Genomic DNA, 23,854 nt, shown 5'->3' with positions numbered 1-23,854 from the left:
CTTTCAAGGAGATATGAAATTGTATTCCCAGATCCTTCTGTTCTACCACACTCCTCAGTACCTTATTGCTCCCTATGCAAGTCCTATCCTGGTTTGTCCTCCCAAGGTATAATCTTGGTGTTACCTGCAAATTTGCTGATCCAGTTTACTATATTATCATCTCCAGTCGATCGTTGATATAGATGACAAAGAACAATGGGGCCAGCACTGATCTTCGTGAAAAACCACTTGTCACAGGCCTCCAGTCAGAGAGGCAAACATCTACACCATTGTCTGACTTTTCCTGTGAAATCCAATTTACTGCCTCAGCTTGAATCCAAGCTACTGAACCTTCTTGACCGACCTTCCATGTGGGACCTAGTCAGAAGGCATTGCTAAAGTTCACGCAAACAATATCTACTTCTTTACCTTCATTAACTTTCCTGGCAACTTCCTTGAAAAACTCTAAAAGATTGATTAGACATGACCTACCATGCTCAAAGCCATGTGGACGATCCCCTATCAGTCCCTTTCCATCAAAATACTTGCTCCTTGCATTGAAATGTACACAACTCAGAACATTAGCCCACTATGCTCAACCTTTCAATTCCTGACTTTGTATATAAACCATCCGGGAATCTTATTCTTGTACACAGAACCTCCTGCCTGTTTCCCAAACCATGGAATCCCCTATCACCACTGTTTGCCTGTTCTCCCCCACTTCCCTTCTGAGCGACAGAGCCGGACTCAGTGCTGGAGACCTGACCACTGTTATTTTCTTCTTCGCAGTCATCCCTCCCCCAACAGTATCCAAATGATCCAAACCTATTATTGAGAGGATTGGCCATGGGGTACTCTGCACTGGCAGCCTATCCTTCTCCTGACGGTCAACCAGTTACCTGCGTCCTGCACCTTGGGTGTAACTACTTCCCTGTATGTCCTGTTGATCAATCCTGCAGCCTCACAAATGATCCGAAGTTCATCCAGGTCCAGCCCAGTTCCTTAGCGTGGTCTGTCAGAAGCTGCAGCTGGAAGCACTTCTTGCAGAGCAAGTTATCAAGCTGCTTTCCCACATCTCACAGCAGTAGCATTTCACTGGCCCGCCTGGCATTCCTGCTGCTCTACTTGTGCAATAAGAAAGAATGAAAGAAAATTAAATGAAAATAAAATCTACCCTCAGCCTTTGCCTCTCCTCGCCAAAGTCTCTATGAGCCAAAACCTGAACTTTCCACTCTTAACACTGGCTCACTCCACCTATCTACTATCAAGCTATAATCACAAATTTTGGATGTGCAAATGTCACACTGCAAAGATAAGCATTTTCTCCAATTTTACCCTCTACTAAAGGTTCATTTTATATCTGTCACATTTCTACTCTCTGCATTTATTTACTGTAATTTCAGTCTTCATCAGTAGTCATTGTCTTTGCTCAGATATCTAGGCAGAAATTGAAGCTATCGTTCATGAGCAGGAAACATCAGATCTAAAACTTTGCTTACAATGTATGTAAATTACTGAAGCATAGGGCTTATCTGTTGTGTGGAAACTGCAGCTTTTCTGCCACACTGTTTGGAAGACTGAGTTCAGAGTGGCTGAGTAGCGCACAAGAAGCCAGTTGCACTTGCAAAGTGGGTTTTACAGTTGAACTTACAGGGTCTTACAGCCTCCTCGCAAGTTCAGTATCCATTTGTGTGACTGTGGCAGTCGATTGTAAGGTCTTATTAACTTCATCAGTGGATAACACTTGGAGCGTGATACAAAAATATTAAAGAATTTAAAGCTTTTAAAAACTTAACATTAAAGTGACTTGAACAGTAATACAAAATTACTTTGTATTTTCCACAACAGAAGCAAAAGCTAATCACTATGTATCAAAATTTTCTTTATGTTTTGGTATGTTCTGCCATTAGGGTGATTTTTGGGATGTGCATTCTTTGCTTCCCAAAGACAACTCATTTTCTCTATTTTTCCCTCCCTAAAGGGTTCTCGTGGTCCAGCGGGTACCTCTGGTCGAACAGGAGGTCGTGGATTACCGGTAAGCCATTGAACTGATATTTGATTGCTCTTAATACAAGATTCATGAAATTTGGTTTTATGCTTAATACATTTCCAGTCTCTACATTTATTTAATTTCAGTTTACACCAGCAGTCAGCATCTTGATCTGTTCATTCAGATTTAGCAAATTTTAAATACTATTATATCCAAGGAGAATTTTTTTTAAATTGTAAGTTTCATATCCAATGAATACAACATATTCATAAAGTCAATGTTGCAAGAGTTGAGACTGTGGAGTTGCGTCCTGGTCAAAGTTACTTGTTCATGTTCTCATAGCACAGCGCTGAGATTGAAAGAGGAGACAAGATTTTTTTACTTGGGAAAAGCCAGATTAATGCTTCTGCAAATTCAGCCCTAAAATGCATGATTTAAAGGTTTAATTGAGGTTCCAGCACTGACTGCTAGTCTGTAATTGGAATTCTAGAAGAGTATAGATGAGTATTTGTACGCAAGTACTCAGTTTACACACATCCTGGACCTTCCATTTGATGTAAAGTCACAGACGCAGTGAAAAAATTCCCTAAAGAAACATTTTTTTCTGCACAATTAACTGTACTTTTACAGTTACTTCACATTTTGATCTTCAAAGTGGAACGATCACCAGCATTTTCATTTGACAATGTAAAAAGCCAAAGATAATGTGTTTCTGGCTAGAAGGTAATCACCAATCTAGAGAGTAATCATAACTTCTCAATGTTTTGAGAAGCTATGGTTTTGAATTCAAATTCCTACTCAATCTCTTTTACAGATATGATAAGCAAATGATCTGTTGTGAACCTGCAAACTTTTGCAGCTTTTTTTTTTAAGAAAACAGTATTTATTTTTAACTTTTTGGAAATAAATCAACATGACAGCATTTATTCAGAAATGTACTTTAAATCAGTTCCATTTTACACATTGTATTAGATACAACATCACAATGAGACAATTTCATACATGCAATGTAAGGTCTATAATATATTAATCAATAACCTCATCTGAAATTTGTCTTCCTGTTGTGTTAAAAGTATTATTAACTGAAAATGAATTAAAGTACTATTGTATTGATTAATAGGGTGATCTGAAGTGTTAAGTTATATAAATGGATGTATCATTTCCATTTCTGGCTTCTAGTAGACAAGGATGTATGTAGAATTAATCAATTCAAACAGTCAGTCATGCAATAATCTTTCACTTTAAGCTGAGTTAAGGGAAGTGAAATAATTTGCAGGCTGTCCTCAAAAAATCCTTTGACTGTGTTGGTCATTGACACAAAATATGCATTTTGCTGTAAATTTCCTAAATGCCAAATGAAGTTAAGTTTTAATCTTAAAAAAAATAACAGTCATGGTAATCCATAATTCAGTTAAATATCAAGCGTTTTCCTATTTTAGCCAGGTTTGCTTTAAAAACGTTATTCAGAATCTGAATTACATTCGTTATCACGGACGTAAAATGTGAAATTTTGTTGTTTTACAAAAAAGGAGCAATGAGGTTTTTAACCGGATTAGTGAGCTGAAAACGCATTTATAAAAACTAAACTGCAGAACTTTCGGTGATCAATATTGCTAAACGTGTTCCATGTTTGGGTCTTGGTGTAAATTTAATAAAATGGATTTTTAAGGTCAGAGGTCAAACCATAAGAAAATAAAGACTTACTTATGGGCAAGCCAATTTTAATAAGTCTTGGTTCATTATCTGCTTTCAAATTACTGAAAAACACTTTAGTAAATGATTCTGATTAGTTTTTCTTTGTTATACTCTCTTTATCATTATCATGAGGTATGTCGTATGATGTAGGTGATTGCGGTCTCATGACCGTGATTTTTCTTCGCAAACTTTTCTACCGAATTGGTTTGCCATTGCCGCCCTCACTTAGACACTTAGCTTTCACAAATAAAATAAAATGTTGCTGTATGATTGTACTCAAGATAAAGGACTTTGCTTTTGCTTTTAGACATTTCCTTGAATGTCAGTAAATAGAGCTAAGTGGATATTCACTTTGGTACTTAATATGACGTGGAGACATGCCCAGTTTTGTAGATTTCTATTGCAAAGATTTAAAACTGACTTATGCTGAAAGAATCCATGCAACTTTGACATGTTGCAGGAAAATTGCACTGAGAAGTCCATCTTGGCCAAACAGTGACCCCTCTACTGAAGCTACTTGAATGTTATCTAAGTACTTTAGACCATTAGAGCAGGAGCAGGAATGGGTCAATTAAATGTTCCGTTAATATTAAAATAACATTAATCTGAATTGATTTTTGTAGGGCCCTCAAGGTCCACGTGGTGATAAGGGAGACAATGGAATTCAAGGGGAACGAGGTCAAAAGGGTCATCGTGGATTTACTGGTTTACAGGGTCTTCCTGGTTCTCCTGTAAGTAGCTGTCCAGTAATGGTTAACTTCATCTTGTTTCAGGCAACAGTTTTATAGTTCAATAGATCCATTTAATATCAGAGAAATGTTTACAATATACAACCTGAAAGTCTTGTTCTTTACAGACATCCACAAAACGGAAGAGTGCCCCAAAGAATGAGTGACAGTAAAAGCATTAGAAACCAAAGTCCCCCTGCCTTACTCTCCCTTCTCACACATGGGCAGCAGCAAAACAACGACCCTCCCCTTCCCCCGCTTTCTTCAGCAAAAGCGTCAGCACCCCCCACCCAACAAGTAAGCAGTAGCAAAGCCCCCAGTAAAGACCCAAGCAGTACAACAAAAACTAATCACTCACCCCAACAATTCAACATACAGGTGTTCCCCCCCCTTTCAAAGGTAGAGCGTCCCTATGAAACCTTTCTTAAGCCGAAATGGCGTAAAGCGAAGAACCATTAATTTATATGGGAAAATTTTTCGTAAAAGTGAAAATCCTCTTCGTAATGTGAAAACAGATTACTAATGTAGGTCTTTTGTAAAAGCAAAGTGGCGTAAAGTGAACATTCGTAAAGCGGGGGGCACCTTTACACTATATATATCTCCCTCCCTCCCTCCCCAATAGAGGGACAGAGAGATGTCACCCTTTCACAGTGAGAAGGAAGATTTAAACAAAACAACTCACTGATTTTTGATGATAAAGTCTTTGTATGTTCAAACATATTTCACTTGATAATTATGATACTAGAAAAATAATGCAAACTTGATATATGGTTCCCTCTTTGCACGTATACATTACATTCCTTCCAATGAAATTACCACATAGTAATGTGGAAGTCCTGGCCAGAATGTCTTTCTTCTATTCAAAAGATTAAACTAATCCATTCTTCTCTCTTCAGGGTACCTCTGGTGAGCAAGGTGGTCCAGGAATTCCAGGGCCAGTTGGTCCCAGAGTAAGTGTGTTTCTATTCATGCAATATCACCAGAACAGGCAGAATGCAAAAACAGCCACTCCACAAGTTTCTTTCTAATCTCAACATAACTAATCCAGACAACTTGCACTGCATCAAGGCAGCTGAGCAATTCAAGTCCAACAAACTAAGTAGATCTGGAATGCAAAATTAAACCAACCAAAGGGATGTTAAATCTCATGGATGGTTGTTGAAACCCATTGAGTTCATTGCTGTCCTTATCCTCTGAAGTGGCCAAACATTTTTCAGAGTCTCTCAGGAATGGACAATGAATTCCAGCCTTCTGATTGACACCCATATCCTGTGAACAAAGAAATAATTCAATGAATTGCATCAATTTCCTGCTGTAGCAATCCTTGTATATATGAATTGTATGACAGCATGCTCTTGTCACTGAGGTTAATACATATACACCTCACCTTAGCATTAAATCTACTGAAGCACTACTTAGGTTACCAATAGAGCCTTACACATATATGTACTGTACATGTCAATTTCTGGCTCCATTGGAGTCAAGGTAAGAGATGACCCAAAAGCCACTACAATATATACATTTAAAATAAATGATCAAGAACAAATTTCTCTTCTGTTCTCTCATACTTCTGCATATTTCAAAAAAAAATTGCATTGTAAGATATATTTTCTATCACTTCTAACCAATGATAGCACCATTTTGAGTTTGAACCTAAGGTATTAAAGGAACAATTCATGTTCTGGAAGTTGTAATAAAGAAGAGTAATGTTTGTGCTTCAGTTGGCATATTTTGAAAGATATAATGCATAATCTTCAAATCATTCACAATATCAATTAAAATGCTATATTCCTGTAGGGACCTCCTGGTCCAGTTGGGCCTCCTGGAAAAGAAGGTCACCTTGGACTGCCTGGACCCATTGGACCACCTGGAACGCGTGGGACTGTGGGGGAGACTGGCCCCGAGGTAAGTGTGCATGATGGTACTCAACAGGAATGGACAGTGTGTATGCTGCATCAGTAGTTTACCCATTGGCAAGTCTAAAAGGACTATTATGAGATACCTACTTCCAAAGAGCAGTTGCAATCGTAAGCAAGAAGGTAATCACCAATCCAGGGGGTAATCATAACTTCTCAATGTTTTGAGAAACTGTGGTTTTGAGTTCAAATTTCTACTCAACCTCTTTTACAGATTTGATAAGCAAAAGATCTGCTTTTCAAAACACACACAAAATGCTGGAGGAATTCAGCAGGCCAGGCAGCATCAGTGAAAAAGAGTACAGTTGATGTTTTAGTCTGAGACCCTTCGTCAGAACGGGAGAAAAAGTTGAGGTGTCAGAGTAAAATGGTTGGGGGGAGGGGACAAAGAACCACAAGGTGATAGGTGAGACTGGGATGGGGGGGGAGGGCTGATGTAAAGAGCTGGGAACTTGATCGGTGAAAGAGCTACAGGGCTGGAGAAGGGGGGAGGGGTCTGATAGGAGAGGACTGAAGGCCATGGAAGAAAGAAATGGGTGAAGAGCACCAGAGAGAGGTGATAGGCAGGTAAGGAGATAAGGTCAGAGAGGGAAATAGGGATGGGGAATGGTGGTGGGGGGGATGTTGGTCATTAACGAAATTTCAAGAAATTGATGTTCATCGTGGAGGCTGCCCAGATGGTATATAAGGTACCGTTCTTCCAACCTGAGTGTGGCCGCATTGCAACAGTAGAGGGGCTAAGGACTGACTTGTCAGAATTGGAATAGGAAGTGAAATTAAAATGGGTGGCCACTGGGAAGTTCCACTTTTCCTGACAGCAGAGTGTAGGTGCTCGGTGAAGCGCTCTCCCAATCTGCATTTGGTCTCGCCAATATACAGGAGGCCAAATTGGGAGCACTGGATACACTAGATGATCCTAACAGACTCACAGATGAAGTGTCACCTCACCTGGAAGGACTGTCTGGGGCCCTAAATGGTGGTGATGGAGGAAGTGTAAGGGCAGATACAGCACTTTTTCCACTTACAAAGATAAGTGCCAGGAAGGAGATCAGTAGGAAGGGACGAACGTATAAGGGTGTCGTGTACGGAGCGATCCCTGTGAAAAGCAGAAAGTGGGAAGGAAGGAAAGTTATGCTTGGTCGTGGGATCCTGCTGGAGATGGCAGAATAATGGAGAATTATGTGCTGGATGCAGAGGCTGGTGGAGTGGTAGGTGAAGACAAGAGTAAACCTATCCATGGTCGGGTAGCAGAAAGGCAGGGTGAGGGTAGACATGCGTGAAATGGAGGAGATGAAGTTAATGGTTCTACTGAGTTCCTGCAGCATTTTGTGTGTTTTCCTTGGATTTGCAGCATTTGCAGATTTTCTCTTAGTTGTAATTGTAACTTGGCCTGTAGAAGCACAAGGGGAACATTATTTAGACATACAAGATACCAAGGGTGCTGAACAGGGTAGACACTGAGATGTTTTTCAATGTTGGGAAGCCACAAACATGTGGACATGGCCATACAGTTAGGATGGAGGTGGATGTAATTACAATGTTCAAGGCATTTTGAGGGGAATGGGAACAGGAAAGCTTTACATCGGCCAAATAGGACAAGCTTGGTTGACGTAGGTCAGATGGACCAAAGGGCCTGTACTTGTGCTTCATAGCCCTTACTTACTTACAGCTAAGGAAGGTAGAAATTTCTTCTCTCAGAACATAGAGAGTAGTGAATCACTAGCATTATCTATCCCCTCCCCCGAGGATGAACCTAGATGCAGTTAAAGGCGGAGATAGATAAATATTTGAAAGATTGTATGGAACTGGCACAGGACAGGTTTTCAGGCCAGCCATGATCACGTTGAATAGTGGGGCAGGCTGGAGGGGTCTGGTGACATAACTCTTGATTCTGTTTTTTTTTGTGTTCTAATTAATATTAAGCCATCTAGTCATTATAACCACCATAAAACACAATTTACTATAAATAAACGAGAAAATCTACAGATGCTGGAAATCTGAGCAGCACACACAAAATGCTGCAGGAACTTAACAGGCCAGGCAGCATCTATAGAAAAAGTACAGTCGACACTTTGGGTCAAAACTCTTCAGCAGGACTACAAGCAGGACATCTTAGAACTGGCTCTCTGAAATTTTACCCATTATTGCTGTTTGTTGGAACTTGTTGTCTGGCATGAGGTTGCTACGCTTGAACCAGTAACTGAGACCACGTTTTTAACAGTAAGAAAGACAGCCGTGCATTTACAGAACATCTTTACCTTATCCGCGATATCAAAGTGCATGTGACATAGAACATAGACATAGAATAGAACAGCACATTACAGGCCTTTCAGCCCACAATGTTGTGCTGACCCTCAAACCCTGCTTCACATATAACCCCCACCTTAAATTCCTCCATATACCTGTCTAGTAGTGTCTTAAACTTCACTAGTGTATCTGCCTCCACCACTGACTCAGGCAGTGCATTCCACGCACCAACCACTCTCTGAGTGAAAAACCTTCCTCTAATAACCCTCTTGAACTTCCCTCCCCTTACCTTAAAGCCACGTCCTCTTGTACTGAGCAGTGGTGCCCTGGGGAAGAGGCGCTGGCTGTCCACTCTGTCTATTCCTCTTAATATCTTGTACACCTCTATCATGTCTCCTCTCATCCTCCTCCTCTCCAAAGAGTAAAGCCCTAGCTCCCTTAATCTCTGATCATAATCCATACTCTCTAAACCAGGCAGCAGCCTGGTAAATCTCCTCTGTATCCTTTGCAATGATTCCACATCCTTCCTATAGTGAGGCGACCCGAACTGGACACAGTACTCCAAGTGTGGCCTAACTAGAGCTTTATTGAGCTGCATCATTACATCGAGTCTCTTAAACTCTGTCCCTTGACTTATGAAAGCTAACGCCCCATAAGCTTTCTTAACTACCCTATCTACCTGTGAGGCAACTTTCAGGGATCTGTGGACATGTACCCCCAGATCCCTCTGCTCCTCCACACTACCAAGTATCCTGCCAGATACTTTGTACTCTGCCTTGGAGTTTGTCCTTCCAAAGTGTACCACCTCACACTTCTCCGGGTTGAATTCCAACTGCCACTTTTCAGCCCACTTCTGCATCCTATCAATGTCTCTCTGCAATCTTCGACAATCCTCTACACTATCTACAACACCACCAACCTTTGTGTCATCTGCAAACTTGCCAACCCACCCTTCTACCCCCACATCCAGGTCGTTAATAAAAATCACGAAAAGCAGAGGTCCCAGAACAGATCCTTGTTGGACACCACTAGTCACAACCCTCCAATCTGAAAGTACTCCCTCCACCACAACCCTCCGCCTTCTGCAGGCAAGCCAATTCTGAATCCACCTGGCCAAACTTCCCTGGATCCCATGCCTTCTGACTTTCTGAATAAGCCTACCATGCGGTACCTTGACAAGTGCCTTACTAAAATCCATGTAGATCACATCCACTGCACTACCCTCATCTATATGTCTGGTCACCTCCTCAAAGAACTCTATCAGGCTTGTTAGGCACCTTCTGCCCTTCACAAAGCCATGCTGACTGTCCCTGATCAGACCATGATTTTCTAAATGTCCATAGACCCTATCTTTAAGAATCTTTTCCAACAGCTTTCCCACCACAGACGTAAGGCTCACTGGTCTATAATTACCCGGACTATCCCTACTACCTTTTTTGAACAAGGGGACAACATTCGCCTCCCTCCAATCCTCCGGTACCATTCCTGTGGACAACGAGAACAGCTAGTGAAGTGCTTGCAGTCCATAGCTACTGTTGACATAGGAGTGACAGCTGCCAATTTGTACATAACAATCTTTTGTAAACAACTGTGGCAATGACTGAATAACCTACTTCAGTAACCTTGATCGAGGGAAGAATGTTAACCAGGGATAACTTGCCTCCTGTTCTTCTAGCCGTTGCATGAAATATTTTACTTCTCCCTAAGAAGCTGGACAGGGACCTTAGGAGTTTAGGTCTCATCTGTCACCTCGCCCAATGGGCAAAACTTCAGCATGGCAGGACTTGAAGCCACAACCTTTTAGCATCAAGCAAGACTATAACTACTTCTATCACAAGTTGGCTGCAAATTATTTTGGGATGCTTTGAGCAAATGAAAGTTGATGAATGCCCAGTTTAATTGTGATAATATTTGAGGCTTTTCCAATATCAATTTGAGGTTTATACGATAACAATGCATTTAGAAGTTATTAATAGGCACTTAACTTTCTTGCTGGTAGGGTCCTCGAGGTGAAGAAGGGCCACCAGGTCCCCCTGGTCCTCCCGGTCCTCCCACTGCTCACTATGAAGATATGCTGCACAGTTACGGCATGGACCCTGAGTCGCTTGATGTGCTTAATGCCGATGAGACCTCTGACACCATCCCAATGGATTCTGGGGTAGACGCTACCCTGAAGTCTCTTAGCAGTCAGTTAGAAACTTTACGCAGTCCAGATGGTTCAAGAAAGAATCCAGCTCGAACCTGCCAAGATCTTCTATTCTGTCACCCAGTGAAGAAAAGTGGTATGTATCTGGACTGATGCCTTACTTTCCTGTGTATTTTTAAGTTATTTATCTTCTTCAAATTTTTTTTTACAGCATAACAAAATAAGGTCCCCACCAATGGGAAGGGGAGTAGGGTCAAAGTTGAGCTTAAAATATCCACTGAACCGTATGGATTAAATGCAGACTAGAGTCAGATCAAAAGTGACAGCCTGGGATAGATGAACTTGTGTTTCTCATGTAGAAGCTGCCAGTCCTTTCATTACGTAATTGTTGAGAATTCTGGTTTAAGATGCCACTGCTGAAACACAGCAATGACTTACTGACAAGAAACAAAACTAATAATGACTTTATTAATTACACATTTTGCGGAAAACAATCACTGCAATCAATAGCCTGGCACTTCCCTTTTGGAGTGGAGCTTTTGAACTGCCTGTATGATCTGGTATTTTTGTGGTATGAACTGAAGTTTCAAAGAGGCCAGATAGTTGCAGCATGGCAGTTATGGGCTGAATCGAGGTGGTGGGGCCCTGGGCCCAAGAGCAAGGAATGAGCCAATCTTTGGCCATTGCTGGAGCAGACTTGGAGCCTATTTGAAGCAGTAGATCCAAAGTGAAGCGAGCCAAAGTGGAGCAGAGCTGAAGTGGCAGGGCCTGAGCCTGATAGCGTATCAATGTAGCAGGCCCGGGTCCAAGGTTCCGCCAATTTAAGTGCCGGGCCAGATTGAAAAGGTCAGGGTGTCAGAGCCAGAGGTGAAGGAGGTGACGGGTCATGTTGGTGTTCAGCTTGCTGCTTGGCAAGGTTTACTGATCTTTGCATTGAACTGAGGCTGTGGTCTGCAATTAATAGGCTCCTGAATCAGCTGTGACTTGCTACGTGGCTGTGAACTCACTTTCATGAACTTTAGTTCTGTATGTTATTTGCTTACTTTGTTTAGTTTGCCTGATTTGCTCTTTTCTTTGCGCATTGTGTGTTTGACAGTCTTCTTTTTTAATGGGTTCTATTTGGTTTCTTTGTTTTGTGTCTGCCTGTGAGGAGACAAATATCAAGGTTGTATATAGTATACATATTTTGATAATAAATGTACTTTGAGAATTGAGGAGGGAGGGGAAAGAGAGGGTTAAGGATCCATGAGGAGGGAGACGACATCATGCTTTGTGTGATTCCAGTGTTTCCATGAAGGAAAGCCTTCTACATTTCTGAAGGGTTTACAGACCTGAAGTCATGGCAATGTCTCCAAGTAGGACCAATTTAAAATACAATTATGGTCCCAATGATGTACACCGTATCTCACCCGCAAAGTGCACGAAATCCCAAGTTGCTTACACGGGTCTCCCCTCTGCCTGCAGATTAAAATTGATCATGGTAGACAAGACTGGTCTCAGAATGAGAAGCGGGTTTAGTATTGCAGATATATGTCAGGAAATTTATTCTTTTGTAGCCGCAGTGCATTGCAAGAGATAACAATACGTTAAGTTATGATAGAAGGTAAATAAATAAATAGTGCCAAAAAGGAATTATGGATCATTCAGAAATTCGTGGATCATTCAGAAATCTGATGATAGAAGAGAGGATGATATTCTTAAAGTGCTGAGTATGGGTTTTCAGGCTCCTGTACCTCCTCCCTGATCGAGTATTGAGAAGAAAGCATGTCCTGGGTGGTGAAGGTCCTTAATGATAGATGCTACCTTCTTGAGGCACCAGCTTTAGATGATGTCCTTGATGATGGGGTGAGTTGTGCCCCATGGGGCTGGCTGAATCTGTAACCTTTTGCAGCCTGTTGTGATCCTGTGCATTGGAGGCAACCAGTCAGAATGCTCCACTCTGTACATCTGTAGAAAGTCGCGAGAGTGTTTACTGACATACCAAATCTCCTAACAAAGTAGAGTCGGAAGTATGTCTTCTTCACGTCTGCATCAATGTGTTGGGTCCTGGACACTGATCCTCAGAGATGTTGACAATCAGAAGCTCACCTTTTCCTCTGCTGAAGCCTCAATGAGGACTGGCGTGTGTGTGCATTGTCCCACTTCTCCCTTTTCACGCTTTCTAATCAATTGCTTGGTCTTGCTGATGTTGAGTCCAAGATTGTTGGTGCAATACCATTCAAGAGTGATGAGAGGCATAGGTGGAGTGGACAGCCATTTTCTTTATCTTGTGGGGTGGAAATGGCTAATAAGAGAGGACATAATTTTAAGGGGACTTGAGGAAAATGTAGCAGGGATATCAGAGATAGTTTTTATTTACCCAGAGAGCGGTAAGTGCATGAAACATGGAAAAGAAGCATTAGATTGATCTTGAAATAGATTAAAAGGTCAGTACAAAGTCATGGGATGAAGGGCCCGAACTGCCGTACTGTTCAATGTTCTTTGTTCAACCAGCCAACCTGTCTCACCACTGTGCACTCCTTGTCCCTATCTGAGATTCTACCAGTGATTCTGGTGTCATAGGTGAACTTATAGATGCCCCTTGAGCTGTGCCTAGCCGCACAGCTTAACACAGTAGGTCAGACCCACATCCTTGAAGTGGACCTGTATTGATTGACAGAAGGGGGTGTGGGTAATGAATCTACATGTTCTAACAAGACAGGTAAGCCCAATATTCCTCTGCAGCAGGAATGGAGGAGCAGGATTGTGATGGAGTATTATAGCTTTCAATCCATTGATGTAACTTAAGAGACTAAGGGTCCCATAACTTGGGAGCCTAAAAGGTTTCTTTGGCAAAATAAAGATTGGAGAGAAAATCCTCCTTGGCTGCAAGATCTGATCATATAAAAAGAATATCAACAACCAGTTGTACTCACTTCCAAACATTTGGTTCCAATGAAGGCGAATACATCATGTTGCCAGTCTAGAGCCAACAATGGAAAAGGAATTTCTGTTTCAAAGCTCGGTGTGATTGACCATTGATCAGTTAAGTCTTAAAGAATAAGGAACTTCCTACTTAACATGATCTGTACTAAACATTGGACATTTCTAAATTCTGTGAAACATTCAGAGACATTTCAAACGTAAAATTTAATGAATTGTTTTGAGCATTAGAGACCTTCACTTCCACAGAGAATAATAACAGGGTAAACCTCCCTTCCAAATTCAGCAAATTAATTAATTTTAAATGAGTAATCATTTAGAAATCACAATATGGTTTAGAACAAGTGGGGCAATCTGTTGGTTTCTTTGTTGCTTTTACTTGCATGAACCATCATTACAAATTTTAGTCAATCATTCAGGAACCGCAAGTCCTTGATCAAATCAGTAAAGGGATTGGATTTCTGGGATACCATCCCCCAAAGCAAAAAGAGGAACACATTAAAGTTACCGAAAGTGTCAGATAACATTGATGCTTGAATCAGCTGAGAGAGAGAGAGAGAGAGAGAGAGAGAGAGAGAGAGAGAGAGAGAGAGAGAGAGAGAGACTGACTGACTGACTGACTGACTAGATAACAGGTACAATTTTCTACCATTTATGACCGAGGAAACATTAGGTGACAAGTGAATTGCAGGTCTAGTGTTAAATCCTAATGTTTCAAATATTACTCTTGGAATCAAGTTTTATCATTGTTCACACCAGATATCTCACCCTGCAAAAACTCATTTCAGGGAGGTAGCACCACCACCCCTGACCCCGGCAACCCCATATCATCCCACCTCCCCAGGTTAACCTCTACAGGACATTTGATTATGAAAGAACACAACAATTTATTTGCTCACACATTGAAACTATATATATGTGTGTGTGTGTGTGTGTGTGTGTGTGTGTGTGTGTGTGTGTGTGTGTGTGTGTGTTGACCTTGTTGAGAAGTTTCCTTGTTGACCTTGTTGAGAATTTATTGGCAGTCTCAATGCTGATAGCTAAATGCTAATGCAAATAGCTTCTCTATTTCTTTTGCAGACTTTCTTTGTACTGTGATGTGGCTTGCTTGGCAGATTTGAGCATTTTGCAAGTCTCCAGGGGGTTTAGCCTCATCATGTAGGACATCAATAGAGTAGCTCCAGCTAGTTTAAATAACATTAGCTATGCTAATGAACGAATGACACCTGTTAAACTCACCTCAACATGTCTTTTACAGTTATTTACTCCACCATAGGCAATAGAAAAGTTTCTGTTGCAAACAGTGCAGCAAGCAACACTGTCATTACTTTTGACCCCTATTAGGCCGGAGTACACTTTAGTATAGTCTGGGGTGAAGTATATTTTATATTTTCTTTCTTTGGAACACTTTGTCATGGCACTGCAGGACACTAAACTGAATGGTGGACAATGAAAGTGAGAAAGAGGTCGACTGCAAAGCCCGCCCACAGAGAAAACTGATAGGTCTACTTAGCACAAAGAGAGACCAATCAGGATGCTCTCTCTGTCACTCTCTCGTTATGTCTGTCACTCACTCTCTCTCTCCCTCTCACTCGCTCGCTCTCAAAAAGATCGATGTCCGAGATATTGTGTATAATTTGTGGGCATCAGGGAGCCGCTATCAGTATGCGGGAGACTCCCGGAACTTATGGGAGAGGTGGGATGTCTGTCATACAGTGTATTCGGTAAGATAGTGAGAAGAGCCAAGGGACTTCTATTTTCACACCAAAACACAGGGAAAGTGCATTTTTTTACCATTAGCTTGTACTGTGTATGGTTACTTCGGTGTACTCTAATAACTGAATTTATTTTATAGGCAAGTACTGGATTGATCCAAACCAGGGATGTGTTGAGGACGCTATTGAAGTATACTGCAACATGGAAACTGGAGAGACGTGTATATTTGCTGACCCGTCTGAAATCCCACGCAAGTCCTGGTGGAGCAAAAGGAATAGTGATAATAATAGACATTTATGGTTTGGTGACTCTATGAACGGTGGATTACAAGTGAGTTGCAAGGATAGGAGTTGTACTATCCATTATGTGCAAACTGCACTCTCTTTATTTGTGGTTAAAATCAGGAGAAGTTTCCAAGCAAGATGTTTTTAATTTGAGTTGGAAGCACTCAGGATCATCATAGACTGGAGTTACAGTAAAGTTGTCATATCTGAGTTGTGTGCATAACAATGCAGTTTTCCCCTCAGTAATAAGGTATACAGTATCTCTTTGGAAACTTTTGATTGGGTGGGGGCAGTGTGTTTGATGACCCCTAATAGGCAACAGTAGTAACAGCCAGAGAGACTGTGGAGTACAAGTATATTGTTCCCCGAGAGTGGTGTCACAGCCAGACAGGGTGGTGAAGATGGTGTTCAGCAAGCTGGCCTTCATCAGTCATGGTAATAAGTACAGGATTTGAGACACTATGATGCACTTATATAAGACCTTACCAATAACATTCCGCACAGTTCCTGTTAGAAGAAAGATATCACTAAGCTGGGAAAAGGGCAAAGGAAATTAAAAAGGTTGTTGCCAGCACTTAAGGTCCTGAGTTAGAACACATGGCTGAGCAGACTAGAGCTTGATTTCTGAGAGCATAGGGATTTAAGAGACACTGTGCAGAATCAAGTCATTCGACTGTCCGGCAAAATCTTAGGCAGTCCAAAGATGAAGCAAACACTCCTCATTTATCACAACTGAGACAGCATGTTAGTTGAAACGGTGTTCAAGGGGCAGTGCTCAGGTTCAGACACTTGACTCAAATCTGTCCTTGAGTGCAACTTCTCCCTGAGATCATATGGGCTTCCCTGGGCCTCTAGTTCTCTCCCATATTCTTGAGATGTGTTGGTGGGTAATTGTTGTCAATTGGCTCAGATGCATGTGGTGGCAGGAGAATCAGGGAAATCTGGTGAGCATATGGGAGAATATATTTGAATGGGAAAAGCGGAACAGGACTGATGGGGAATGCTTTGCGAACTGGTGTGTACTTGATTGACTAAATACCTTCCACTGTGGTCATAAATTTAGAATTATTTATTGCTAGTATCATACAACAGTTAAAAAGTCATTGAAAATAAAAATGAAGAAGATTTTTGGAAGTTAAGCTTGGATTAGCTAAATAGTATACAAACATCAATCCTGAAGAATGGGGGGTGGGGGGGGGGGGGGAATGAATTCTGTTTGATGGTGAACATGTGAAATGGCCATAGTCTTGTAATGTTTGCTGATAACCAGTAGATGGTGATATGGCATCATGTAAAATTTATGAATTGCATTAAGCAGATTATCATCACCATCTATTGGTAAGAAAACAATACTGCAGTGTGAACAGAAACTTTTAATTCCTTTATACTGCATGTAAAGACATTCCGTTTCAATTGATTTGCCTAATTAAAGCCACAATAAATCAGAATCATAACTAGTTAAATGTAGAAAGGTTGATCAGTACTTTTCCAGATTACAGGACTGGGCAGAACCAGTAACACTTATTAAAATCATAGAGGTCACAAATCCAGTCACCATTATTTGGCCGTGTATGTTTAATTTGCAACCCAGGGAGTCTGTTAGTTGAGCTCCATCTTCCAAAGAAACCCATGCAAATCTGACGTAGAGTCAGCTTTCAGATCTTCCACCAGGTTACACCTAGTGTTAGGTCTGTGGTCCCATTGATTTCAACGGGCAGGCAAAGGGAAAAGTAACATTCTCTCTAAAAATGAATTTTAAAACAAGCAAAACAAAAAGTACTGCCTTTAACACGTTAAAATAAAATATTAAAATGGCAGTTAAACATTTAGAAATCCTGAAATCTTTGATGGTCAGCTGAGATGGGAGGAATGTTTTTCATTACTTTGTTCCGCCCCCCACCCAACCACCCTCAGATCCCCCCCCCCACACACACACACACACACACTACTCCCCACCCCTCCCCCAAATATGGATACCTTGAACCAGAAGGACAACTTATCCCCATCCACTAAGATTGGAGAAGTGATGACCATTGGTAGATATTGTCATTTGTAGACCTGTGTCAATAAAGTCTAGGCTACTGGTCTCCAATTGGTTCTGACTGCCTACACAGATCAATGTGAGACAAGCTATTGATCCAGCAAATCTGCCAGCATCCGTTTCTAATGATCGTGGAAATGAAACTTCACAGCCTTACTGTTCAAATTGTTTTTGTCTCAACAGTTCAGTTATGGGGACAAGATGCATTCTCCAAATACTGTAATGATTCAGACAACATTCCTCCGTCTCCTGTCGAAAGAAGCTTCCCAAAATATTACCTACCATTGTAAAAACAGCATTGCTTACATGGATGACCAAACTGGCACGCTTAGGAAAGCATTGATTCTGAAGAGTGCCAATGACATTGAGATCAAAGCAGAAGGAAATAACAGATTTAAATATACAGTGCTGGAAGATGGCTGCACTGTAAGTATTAATCAATAACTTGCTTACCATGAACAAAGTGCTCTCTAATACAAAGGAACCATGGGTACTGGGAGTACTCAGTAGGTCTGGCAGTATTTCTGGAAGAAGATTGTCAATCCAAAAGGTTAATTGTTCTCCTCTGCCCAGGTACTGCCTGGACATTTGTTTCTTCATTCCAGATTTCCACCAGCCACAGAATTGTGCCTTTGAAATTATGTGACAAAATGGAATGCAAAGCAAAACAAAACAATAGTCTTAAAGGGAGAATGTGTAGGGAATTTGAATAGGAATTATGAAATCTCTCTTTAAAATTTGTGTTGTGTTGAGCTCAGAAAAAGTGTAATCTTTCAATCGAAAAGATAGGTGCTGTTTCTGAACCAGGCTAGAACAGTAGTCAGAATGGAATAGTGACAGAGAATTAAAGTGACAGTTGACCATAAACTTGTAGATACGTGTCCAAACTGAATGGAAGGCCAAGAAAACAGCATCTTTGAGAAAATGGTACGTTGGGTGAGCGCTAAGTATAATATATTTTTCTGGGATTACTTCTTCAAGAGCTTAACTATTTATTTAATGTTCTGGTCTTATTATACAAAGAATATACAAGCAGGAAAAAAAATCACAAATAAGATTTTAGAAATGTGAGGGTATGCACACCAAAAAAATGATGAACAGACTCGGCAACACACACAAGATGCTGGAGGAACTCAGCAAGTCAGGCAGCATCAATGGACAGGAATAAACAGTCAACGGTTCAGGCTGAGACCCAGGGGAAAGAAGTCAGAAGGAAGAGGTAGGGGGAGAGCAAGGAACACAAGCTGACAGGTGATAAGTGAAACTAGGTGGGTAGGGAAGGAAAGGTAAAGAAATAAGCTGGAAGGTAACAGGCGGAAGAGGTAAAGGGCTGAAGGAGGAGGAATCTAATGGGAGAGTACAATGGACCTTGAAAGAAAGGGAAGGGGGTGGGGGGGAAACATTCCGTGGAGGAGATGGGCAGGTGAGGAGAAGAGAAATGGTGATAGGGAAACCAGAATGGGACCAGAATGGGGAATGGAATAAGAGAGAAGGGGCAGGAGAGAATTTAGCAGAACTCAAGAGATATTGATGTTCATGCCATCAGGTTGAAGGTTATCCTGATGGAATATGAGGTAACACATACAAAATGCTGAAGGAACTCAGCAAGTCAAGCAGCATCTACGGAAAGGAATTAGTAAACATTTCAGGCTGAGACCCTTCATAAGAACTTGTGGCAGTAGTGGAGGCTAATAAGTTGAAATAGGAATGAGAAGTTGAATTAAAATGGGTGGCTACCTGGAGATCCTGCCTTTTGCAGCAAATGGAGTGAAGGTGCTCGACAAAGTAGTTCTCCAATCTACCACCGAGTCTCACAATTGTAGGAGAGGCTAAACCGGTAGCATTGGATACAATAGATGATCCTAACAGACTTACAGGTGAAGTGTCACCTCACTTGGAATGACTGGGGCTCTGAATGGTGGTAAGGGAGGAGGCGGGTGTACTTGTTATGCTTGCAGGGTTAAGTACCAGCAGAGAGATCAGTGGGAAGAGACAAGGGGGTTATGTAGAGAGTAATCCCTATAGTAAGTGAAGAGTGGGGGGGTGGGGGGAGGGATAGATGCCCTTAGTCATAGGATCCTGTTGGATATGGTAGAAGATATGGAGAACTATGTGCTGGATACAGAGGCTCATGAAGGGATAGGTAAGGACAAGAGTAAGATTTCCAGTATCTGCAGAATCTCTTGTATTCATGATAAATAGACGGGTGCTCTTTTGTTTTAACTAAAACGAAGAGAAGGGAAAATCTTGCCAAACCCTTTAAAATAATTGACTGAATGTTTACAGAGAACATTTCCTGCAGAGTTTAGAAGCTAATGAGCAGAGAATGCAGAAGAAACTTCCTTATGAAAGAGTTGTGAGAAGGTTGACCTGATTGCCATAGATAGGGTGGAATTGAAGGATGGCCGTGCTAGATTTAGTGGAGGAATGATGTGAGAGGACATGAGGGGAGCTATGATGCTAGCATGATAAGGCTCTTTTCTCAGTCACATAATCACTAACCTGTTTCAACATGTGTAGATAATAAAGAGAACAGGCTTCTGTCAAATCAGAAAGGAGAGATGGAGGGAGGTAACAAAAGGAATGGATGGCAACCGGTGGTGGGGAGGGAAAGAGAGTCAAAATAGGGAGAAGCATTAGAAGGGAAGAAGGGCAGAAGGGAGGCATGAAGCACAAGAGAAGTTGGAAGGGAGATGGAAAGGAATTGAGGCAAAGGGTAAGAAAAGATAAACAAAAGGAATAGAGAGATAGAAGACTGAGAGAAAGGAGGTATGGTGGAACGAAGTGAATGAGCAAGATGGTATGGGGAATGTAATCCCTCTTTCCTCCTTCAGCAGCATTTTAAATTCATGAACAAATTAAACAATCTAAAGCTTTACATTAAAGTTGTGGCAATGCCTTTCTTGACTCATCAGGTGTGCTTCTCCATTCCGAGTTATGGAGTCAGAGTTGTACAACAGTGAAATGGCAACCCAGTCCACCAGGTCAAAGCCAACCTTTTTGCCCGTGTACATTCATCCTGATAGGACCTGCTATGCGCAGCTTATTTAAGTCTGTCTCAATATCCCCAGAATCTTATTCCACCACTTACACCATGTGGTAGATATCATCCATTCTACATAGAAAATGGAAACTTTCTCCTCCGATTACTTTTAAAACTATTACTTCACATTTTAAAGCATTGACTTCTTGTCTTTGATTACCATTGGTCAAAAAACAACTGGCTATCTACTCTGTCTCTATCTCTCATAATGTTGTATGCCTCTATCTGGTCACCAGTCATCCTCCATTGCTCCAGGGAAAACAGATCAAATCTATCCAAACCCTCCTCGTAATTGGCACGTTCCAATCCAGGCATCAGGTGAATCTCCTCTGAAGTCTCTCCTGTGCAACCATATCCTTGCCAGAACTGCACTCAAAACACTAAATGTGGATCAACCACTGCTTTGTAAAGTTGCAACATGGTGTACCATCTTTTATAATCAATGCCCTGCCCCAATATTTGAAGGCATACATACCATGTGCTTGTGGGGGGTGGGGGGGATAGTCACAACTTTGACCCTGCTGGTGCACTCTCCCAAATTCATAGTGGGATGATGGCTAGCAAGTAGCTTGAGGAATGTCTGGGCTCACAATCACCCACACAACTGTAGAAATCCCAAATCTTAAATTAAGAGGCAAAGTGCAACCTCCAGTCTATTGTCAAAATATTAAATGGACATGACTATGTAAAGTATAGGCTCATAATAATAATAAATAACATTGGTGGCCAGAGAAATCATAACTAAACAGTACTGAGACCAAACACTACAAAAAACTGATCATCTGTAATTTGAGGGTGAACGTGTGTAAATACTGTCTGTTACTCAGGTGAACATTGATGCAGAGTTATGTGGCAATGGTTCATGTGCAATCTTCATGTGTCTTTTTTTTTTGCAGAGACACACTGGCAGTTGGGGCAAGACGGTCTTTGAATATCGAACACAGAACACAGCACGACTTCCCATTGTGGATATTGCACCCTTGGATATTGGAGGTTCTGATCAGGAATTTGGCTTTGAAATTGGCCCCGTTTGTTTCTTGTAAAATAAAAAGGACATAGAGATCTTGAAGACATTCCTGGACTCTTGAATTAATGGCTGATCAAATCAGCACTGTATATATAAATAATTAGAATTTTCCAACCCTTCACAACAATTATTTATTGTTCATATGAACCCGTTGATAAAAGTAAAATGTGATTTAAAAACTGTAGAAATTACCAGACAGTTTTTAAGTACAATAATAATTATTGGCTCTTTTGTAACAGGAATGGGAACAGTTAAGATTTTCACTCTTAAAACTTAAAAGTATTAAACATATAGACTGAGATTTTCACATGGGGAAATGTTCCACACAATACTTGTTGGGGATGAGACATTAAGCCTGGTTTAGAGAACCCACATCTTCATATCCTAGGCTTCCCCAAACCATGCTTCCCGTCAACACTGTTCTCCATGGAGAGAGCAAAACCAGTCTTCCTATCTATTCATTTATAGTTTACTTTAATATCAAGTTTTCCTACCACAATTACAACTTACAGTTAAGCAAAACCCAAGTTTAAGCTACCTCATCTCTGTCAGAAGCTAGGATGTGTTGATGCTTGTCTGATTCATTTTTCTCCAAGGTGCTAAAATTTCCAGGGCTTCCATCTGTGTTTACGGAACCAGGAGACAGAGTAAAGAAATGATGGTGCTAGTTATTAAGATCCTATTTCCTTTAAGCTTTTGATGAAGTAGCTGTAGGCCCCATCACATTAATGCCACATTATTACTGTTGTGTCAACATTTCTTGAGTATGAATGGTGTTCCTTATCTTTCAGTAATAATTTCAGTTTAATTAGTAATAGAATGATCTGCATGTCTTGAAAGTTAAAGCATGTAGGAAAATCCATTTTGCAATGTTTCTTTATCTCTTTAAAATGTTCTTTCATTCTCCAATAAAAAGGACCATTTTACAAGGAAACCGGAAACACCTATGGTTGAATTAATTGAATTCCCCCCCCACCTCACCCCCAGCCAATGGCTGTAAATTTGTAACTAACTGATCGTGGCAATAACAAAATGTCTAACATGCCCAAATGTTTCACTTTGAGCAGGAGTACCTTTCCTATGACAATAAACCTGATGTACCTTTGTTCAAAGTTTCAAATGCAGTGGAAACTTTCAGTGATAAGAAATTGAAATAAATTATAGAATATGTACTTACATCAAGATTTGGATTCTTCCAGGAAATTATATCCATCCAGAAAATTATTTAAATGCTACTGGTTTTGTGTAATGAACCAAAAATTATATATGCATGATAATTAATGCTACCAGAAAAGCCATCTTTGTTCAGTTGAATGATCAACTGGCTATTTCAGGTTACAAAACACATAGTTGGCCATTCTTCTAATCAGATATTTTTCAGGGCTGCATTTCTTCATTGTTGTTTTTATTTCTCTACACTTTACATTCAATACTATTTGCATCATAGTAATTTTGCTTTCCTTTGGGTATACTTTTAAGTACCTCATTTAAGGCTAAATAGAATGTAACACAAGTGCTTTTGCAACATGTTATTTGAAACGGTTTTTGTGCCAAATTAATGAGATTAGATGGGAAATTAAATTTCCAGGTGGCTCATTTATTATATTTGTTTCCTTTTGGTGCAAAGAATCACTCCAGCTGGAGATGTGTACACAGCACTCTGCCTGTCATGCTTATGGAAGGACCCTCTGTTTTAACTTGCTGTAAGACCTATTTAATTATCTGAGCTTTTCTGAACCTTATCTTATGTAACAGTAAAAATGAATAGGAAAATTAAATGTTGAAGCAATTTTATACTGTTTAAGCTTTTCTTGTGTTTACTAATGTAGATATTAGTAAACACTCAACAGAACAAAAATCAAACTGTAATTTGGTTTAATTGAAGAAATCTGATTTACATGGGTTATTTGTCTGGCATGTTTAACTGGCAGATATTTTTGCACTTGAAACATCCCGCAGAGGCTTAGGATAGAGGAAAATTCACGAATCACAACTCTGTAATTCTTTCACATATACTGTAATTTACTGGTGACTAGGATTTCTGTTCTGCATTAAGTGGTATACTCTGCATAGATAGTGCGAGAAGATCAATCAGATTGCCTACCATAATAATCCTTTAA

At 40.7% G+C, this 23,854-nt stretch overlaps 1 protein-coding gene across 1 annotated transcript in view; it reads left to right on the top strand.

Moving 5' to 3' along the window:
* LOC132392663 (collagen alpha-2(V) chain-like) overlaps positions 1 to 23,636 on the top strand; it is a 255,184-nt gene extending 231,548 nt beyond the window's left edge. The window contains exons 47-54 of the mRNA XM_059966857.1: positions 1,961 to 2,014; positions 4,288 to 4,395; positions 5,289 to 5,342; positions 6,190 to 6,297; positions 10,555 to 10,837; positions 15,479 to 15,669; positions 17,848 to 18,090; positions 21,604 to 23,636. Of these exons, the coding sequence (XP_059822840.1) occupies positions 1,961 to 2,014; positions 4,288 to 4,395; positions 5,289 to 5,342; positions 6,190 to 6,297; positions 10,555 to 10,837; positions 15,479 to 15,669; positions 17,848 to 18,090; positions 21,604 to 21,750 (1,188 nt within the window). The 3' untranslated portion in view covers positions 21,751 to 23,636. The remainder of the gene's footprint in view (positions 1 to 1,960; positions 2,015 to 4,287; positions 4,396 to 5,288; positions 5,343 to 6,189; positions 6,298 to 10,554; positions 10,838 to 15,478; positions 15,670 to 17,847; positions 18,091 to 21,603) is intronic.
* Positions 23,637 to 23,854: the final 218 nt, after the last annotated feature.

Source organism: Hypanus sabinus, chromosome 4 (genome assembly GCF_030144855.1).
Source record: "Hypanus sabinus isolate sHypSab1 chromosome 4, sHypSab1.hap1, whole genome shotgun sequence".
Taxonomy (NCBI): Eukaryota; Metazoa; Chordata; class Chondrichthyes; order Myliobatiformes; family Dasyatidae; genus Hypanus; species Hypanus sabinus.
This window is presented reverse-complemented; position numbering and strand designations above follow the sequence as displayed.